This window comes from Mandrillus leucophaeus, unplaced genomic scaffold (assembly GCF_000951045.1).
Source record: "Mandrillus leucophaeus isolate KB7577 unplaced genomic scaffold, Mleu.le_1.0 Scaffold1406, whole genome shotgun sequence".
Lineage (NCBI taxonomy): Eukaryota > Metazoa > Chordata > Mammalia > Primates > Cercopithecidae > Mandrillus > Mandrillus leucophaeus.
Genome location: NW_012101373.1, coordinates 87,477 through 94,172, shown reverse-complemented (window position 1 = coordinate 94,172; position 6,696 = coordinate 87,477). Strand labels below are relative to the sequence as shown.

At 46.9% G+C, this 6,696-nt stretch overlaps 1 protein-coding gene across 1 annotated transcript in view; it reads left to right on the top strand.

Annotated features, from left to right (window-relative positions):
- LOC105535028 (radial spoke head 10 homolog B-like) overlaps nucleotides 1-6,696 on the top strand; it is a gene marked incomplete at its 5' end in the record, with an annotated part of 32,966 nt that overhangs the window by 6,227 nt on the left and 20,043 nt on the right. The window contains 3 exons of the mRNA XM_011973983.1: nucleotides 210-320; nucleotides 2,654-2,848; nucleotides 5,881-5,995. Coding sequence (XP_011829373.1) covers nucleotides 210-320; nucleotides 2,654-2,848; nucleotides 5,881-5,995 — 421 coding nt within the window. The remainder of the gene's footprint in view (nucleotides 1-209; nucleotides 321-2,653; nucleotides 2,849-5,880; nucleotides 5,996-6,696) is intronic.

The window sequence follows — 6,696 nt, the reverse complement described above, 5'->3', positions numbered from 1 at the left end:
CCTGGCTATTTTTTTGTATTTTGGTAGAGACGGGGTTTCACCATATTGCCCAGGCTGGTCTGGAACTCCTGACCTCAGGTGATCTACCTGCCTCAGCCTCCCAAAGCGCTGGGATGATGGGTGTGAGCCACCACGCCCAGCCTAGAACAGTGCTTTAGATCAGGCAGATGATACATGTTTATTCAATTGAACTGCATTTTCAAAAGCAGGAATTAATGTTCAGTGTAACAGATGCCTGAAGCTGCCCAGGCAGGGCTTCCTGTCTCCCTTGGGACCCCGAATCCTGTTCTTCGCGTTCTCTGAGTGTCTCATTGAAGAGGGTAGGGCATGGGGTGAGTGGTTCTGGAGATGTGTATGCTGTGCAGAGGGCAGGGCTGCCTGTCTCCCTTGGGACCCCAAATCCTGTTCTTCGCGTTCTCTGAGTGTCTCATTGAAGAGGGTAGGGCATGGGGTGAGTGGTTCTGGAGAACAGGACGCTGTGCGGAGGGCAGGGCTGCCTGTGTGGGGAATTTGGAGCAGCTTAAGGGCATGAAGGGTCTGGGGAAAATCCTAAAAGGTGAAATGTGACAGAGAGGGAGGTGAGTAAAGCAACCAGCATGAATATTGCTGCTTTTTTTTTTTTTTTTGAGATGGAGTTTCCCTCTTGTTGCCCAGGCTGGAGTGCAATGGCATGATCTCGGCTTTTGGGTTCAAGCGATTCTCCTGCCTCAGCCTCCTGAGTAGCTGGGATTACAGGCACGCACCACCACGCCTAGCTATGTTTTGTATTTTTAGTAGAGATGGAGTTTCACCATGTTGCCCAAGCTGGTCTCCAACTCCTGACCTCAGGTGATCTTTCCACCTCGGCCTCCCAAAGTGCTGGGATTACAGGCGTGAGCCACCGCACATGGCGGAATTTTGCTTCTTTCAGACTTTCAGCCCTACATGTGATGTGAGTTGCATGTTTCGTACATGCTGTTGATCAGGCTGAGGGATTCCTTTCTATTCCTAATTTGCTGAGGGTGCTTATCATGAATGAATGTTAAATTCTTTGAAATGCTTCAGCTGATAGAATCATTTGGTTCTTCTCTAGTCTGTCAATAGTGTGAATTACATTGATTGATTTTTCAAATGTGAACCAACTTTGCAATTCTAGACTAAACCCTACTTGGTGTTGCTGTATTATCTTTTTTTTTTTTTTTCTTTTCGAGATAGGGTCTTGCTCTGTCACCCTGGCTGGAGTGAAGTGGTGCGATCTCAGCTCACTGCAGTCTTGAGCTTCTGGGCTCGAGCAATCCTCCTGCCTCAGCTTCCTGAGTAGCTGGGACTATATGGGCACTCGCCACTGTGCCTGGTTAATTTCTTTAATTTTTAATTTTCAGTCGAGACACGGTCTCACTGTGTTGCACAGGCTGGTCTCGAGTTCCCAGGCTCAAGCGATCCTCCCGCCTTGGCCTCACAAGGTGCTGGATGACAGGCATGAGCCAGCACGCATGGCTACTATTCTTTATATATGGCTGGATTCCAGTTATGTTGTTGAGGATTTTCGCACATGTGTTGATGAGGAATAAGGATCTGCAGACAGTAGAATTTTGTTGCCGCCACTGAGAGCGGAAGCCAGCACATGCCGTGTGAAAGGAAGTCTGTTTTCCAGATAACTTGTTTGTTTTGTTTTGTTTTTACTGTTGGTCGGAGATGGCATTTTATTGACCAAGGCGGGTGGGTGGAAAGAATAAAATGCTTCTTGGCCGGGCACCGTGGCTCATGCCTGTAATTGTAACACTTTGGGAGGCCGAGGCAGGCGCATCGCCTGAGGTCAGGAGTTCAAGAGCAGACTGGCCAATATGGTGAAACCCCATGTCTACCAAAATACAAAAACTAGCTGGGCATGGTGGTGTACACCTGTAATCACAGCTCCTCTGGAGACTGAGGCATGAGAATCGCCTGAACCCAGAAGGCAGAGGTTGCAGTGAGCCAAGATCTTGCCACTGCACTCCAGCCTGGGTGACAGAGCGAGACTCCATCTCGTAACAAAACAAAAAAACACTTCTTAAGTCCTTACAGTGGAAAGAGCTAAATGCCATTACTTTACTTGTATTATCGCATTTAATGTAGGACACAGGTGTTGTGTCTTTTGTTCTTTTTTAATTTTTTTTTTTTTTTTGAGACGGAGTCTTGCTCGCCTGCTAATTTTTTGTATTTTTAGTGGAAACGGGATTTCACCCTGTTAGCCAGGATGGTCTCGATCTCCTGACCTCGTGATCCGCCTGCCTCAGCCTCCCAAAGTGCTGAGATTACAAGTGTGAGCCACCGTGCCTGGCTGTTCTTTTTATAATTTTTAAATTTTATTTATTTATTTTGAGACAGAGTCTCACTCTTGATGCCCAGGCTGGAGTGCAGTGATGTGATCTTGGCTCACTGCACCCTCCTCCTCCCGGGTTCAAGCAATTCTCCTGCCTCAGCCTCCTGAGTAGCTGGTGTTATAGGCGCCTGCCACCACGCCCGGCTAATTTTGTATTTTTGGTAGAGATGGGGTTTCACCATGTTGGCCAGGCTGGTCTGGAACTCCTGACCTCAGGTGATCTGCCTCGGCCTCCCAAAGTGCTGGGATTATAGGCGTGAGCCACCGTGCCTGGCCGTCTTTTGTTCTTAATCCACGCATGACTTTCTTCCTTTCAGGTAGAATATGCTGTGTTAAGAAATATTACAGAATTAAGAAGAATCTACAGCTTTTATAGCAGCCTGGGATGCGACCACTCTCTGGATAATACCTTTCTGATGACAAAGCTTCACTTCTGGAGATTTCTAAAAGATTGCAAATTTCATCACCACAGACTAACTCTTGCTGATATGGACAGGATATTAAGTGGTGAGTATTCCAGATCCTTCACATCTTTTGGTTTAAAGCAGGGGTGCAGGCTGGGTGCAGCAGCTCATGCCTGTAATCCCAGCACTTTGGGAGGCCGAGGCAGGCGGATCACAAGGTCAGGAGTTTGAGACCAGCCTGACCAACGTGGTGAAACCCCATCTCTACTAAAAGATACAAAAAATTGTCCAGGCGTGGTGGTGCATGCCTGTAATCCCAGCCATTTAGGAGGCTGAGGTGGGAGGATCGCTTGGACCCAGGAGGCGGAGGTTGCAGTGAGCCGAGATCACGACATTTCACTCCAGCCTGGGCAACAGGGCAAGACTCCATCACACACACACACACACAAAAGGCAGGGGTCCCCAACCCCCAGGCCATGGATCAGTACTGGTCCGTGGCCTGTTAGGAAACTGTGCACAGTGGAAGGTGAGCCGTGGGCAAGCAAGTGAACCTTCATCTGTTTTTTTTGTTTTGTTTTGTTTTGAGACAGAGTTTCGTTCTTGTTGCCCAGGCTGGGGTGCAGTGGCAGGATCTCGGCTCACCACAACCTCCGCCTCCTGGGTTCAAGTGACTCTCCTGCCTCAGCCTCCATAGTAGCCGGGATTACAGGCATGTGCCACCATGCCCAGCTAATTTTTGTATTTTTTAGTAGAGATGGGGTTTTTCCACGTTGGTTAGGCTGGTCTCAAACTCCAGACCTCACATGATCTGCCCGCCTCGGCCTCCAAAAGTGCTGGGATTACAAGCATGAGCCACCGCACCTGGCCTACCTTCATCTGTTTTTACAGCCATTCCCCATCGCTGGCATTACCTCCTGCAGATCAGCAGGGCGTTAAGATTCTCACAGGAGCGCAAATCCTCCTGTGAACTGGCACGCGAGGGATGGAGGTTCACGCTCCTTAGGAGAATCTAGTGCCTGATGATCTGTCGCTGTCTCCCGTCACCCCTAGTTGTAGGAAAACAAGCTCAGGCTCCCACTGAGTCTATATGATGGTGAGTTGTAGAATTGTTTCATTATGTATTACAGTGTCATTGTAATAGAAATAAAGGGTGCAGTAATTTGAATGCGCTTGAATCATCCTGAAACCAGTAGTCCCCCCACCCCTTCCCACCATTCATGGAAAAATTGTCTTCCACGAAATCGGTCCCTGGTGCCAAAAAGGCTGGGGACCGCTGATTTAAAGGACAATATCACAGTGTCACCTGGAAAGCAGTTGGAAATGCGGAGGGAGTGGTAAAGGCCCAGGTTGGGAGAAGAGTGTTCCAGAAATCAGCACGTGGTCTTGTTCCCCCCGTGATTACAATGTACTTGAAGAGACAGTCTCGTGACATAACAGCAACAGTACGAGGTCACCTACAAAAGCAAAGCCAGCCATGCATGGTCCCAGGGTGAAATCCAGTCCGCCCCGGTTCCCCTAAATCATGCTTTACTGGAACACAGACGTGCCCATTTGCTCACATGTTTGTGGCTGCTTTACCCCAAAGCACCACCGCGGAGGAGTTGTGGTGTAGACTGTCTGGTCCACCAAGCCTAAAATACTTACTCTCCGGCCCTTTACAGAAAGTTTGCCTCCCTCTCTCCCCCCGACCACCGATCTACAGTGAAAAAGCACTGACTTGTCAGGTCAGAAATGGGTAGGCGGCCAGGCCTCGCGGCGCACACCTGTAATCCCAGATCTTTGGAAGGCCGAGGTGGATCACTTGAGTCCAGGAGTTTGAGACCAGCCTGGCCAATGTGGTGAAACTCCATCTCTACTAAAAACACAAAAATTAGCCAGGTGTGGTGGTTCATGCCTGTATTCCCAGCTACTTAGTGGGAGGCTGAGGCAGGAGTAGAATCGCTTGAGCCTAGGAGGTGGAGGTTACAGTGAGCCAAGATTTCCATCCTGGGTGACAGAGTGAGACTGTCTCAACAACAACAAAAAAAAAAAAAAAGGCTGGGCGCAGTGGTTCACACCTGTAATCAGCCCTTTGGGAGGCTGAAGTGGGCAGATCATGAGGTCAGGAGTTCGAGACCATCTTGGCTAACACGGTGAAACCCCATCTCTACTAAAAATACAAAAAATTAGCTGGGTGTGGTGGTACATGCCTGTAGTCCCAGCTACTCGGGAGGCTGAGGCAGAAGAATTGCTTGAACTCGCGAGGCGAAGGTTGCAGTGAGCCGAGATCGCACCACTGCACTCAGGCCTGGGCAACAGAGTGAGACACTGTTCTCAAAAAAAAAAAAAAAAAAAAAAAGAAATAGGGAGAATCAGCAATGGCTTGGAAGAGTCTAGAAAAGGCCCTAAGTAGTCTTAGGATTGGTCTTGATTTCAAATTAGGAAATTGATGTGATAAATTTTAACAACTTTGGAAGTTTGACTTCTTTCAGCCAAATTCTGGGAGGCAGAGCTGCAAGCTTCAAATTATCCACTTGAAAAATAAAGTATTAGAAAAAATGCCCATTTACGTCAAAGTTTAGTGTTTGAAACATACTTAAAATCCATTTAGAATTAGCATCATTCATCAGATTGTGTCTCAGACTACTCTGGAAAACATTGGGACAAGATACCTCATCTTGTAAAGGAACCAGGTTGATTTTTTTTTTTTTTTTAGACGAAGTCTCACTCTGTTGCCCGGGCTGGAGTGCAGTGACTCAATCTTGGCTCACTGTAAGTCCTGCCTCCTGAGTTCCAGCAATTCTCCTGCCTCAGTCTCCTGAGTAGCTGGGATTACAGGTGCACACCACCACACCTGGCTAATTTTTTGTATTTTTGGTAGAGACAGGATTTCACCATGTTGCCCAGGCTGGTCTTAAACTCCTGACCTCAGGCAATTTGCCTGCTTCAGCTTCCCAAAGTACTGGGATTACAGGCGTGAGCCACTGTGCCTGGCTTTTATGGAGTTTTAAATTTTTAGTTGGATGCTTATACATGTTCAGAGCATTTTGAAATAAGTACTCTCTCATATTCAGTTCCTCAAATTGTATACCAGGAACAAATAAAATGGAAGCTTCTAGCAAATATCAGACATCCTCTCCAATTTTCTTATTTTAGCCAACAAGGACATACCAGTTGAAGAAATTCATTCTCCATTTACAACAATACTTCTGAGAACATTTTTGAATCACCTCCTGCGTTTGGCGTACCACATTTATCACGAAGAATTCCAGTAAGTACTATTTCTGGACCCTTATTGGGGGACGGAGCACAGCTAAGTTGTACTATTGTCATAATGCCTTCTTTTCTTCAGCAGTCATTTTTATTTTTTTGGAGACAGAGTCTTGCTCTGTTGCCCAGGCTGGAATGCAATGGCACAATCATGGCTCACTGCAACGTCTGCCTCCCAGGTTCAAGCAATTCTTCTGCCTCAGGCTCCTGGATAGCTGGGATGACAGGCGTGTGCCACCATGCCTGGCTAATGTTTTTGTTGTTGTATTTTTAGTAGAGATGGGGTTTCACCATGTTGGCCAGGCTGGTTTCGAACTCCTGACCTCAGGCGATCCACCTGCCTCAGCCTCTCAAAGTGCTGAGATTACAGACGTGAGCCACTGTGCCCAGCCTCAGCAGTCTCTCTTTTTTTTTTAACATACCCTTGAAATGAAGGACTCAGAACACAACCTTTCCACAAATATTAACCACAAAGCCATGAGATACTAGATCAAAACTTTGAAAACCCTTCATATTTGAATCTGTTCAATACTGCAAATGTCTCTTGGGGTTTTTAATGCAGAAACAAATAGTCACAACCAACTCTTCTTTCTTATGTCAGAATTTCTTGTCTTTCTTACAGCAAAAGTGGTTTTATATCTTTTTTCAAAAAAACTTTTATTTATGTATTTATTTTTTTGAGATGGAGTCTTGCTCTGTCAC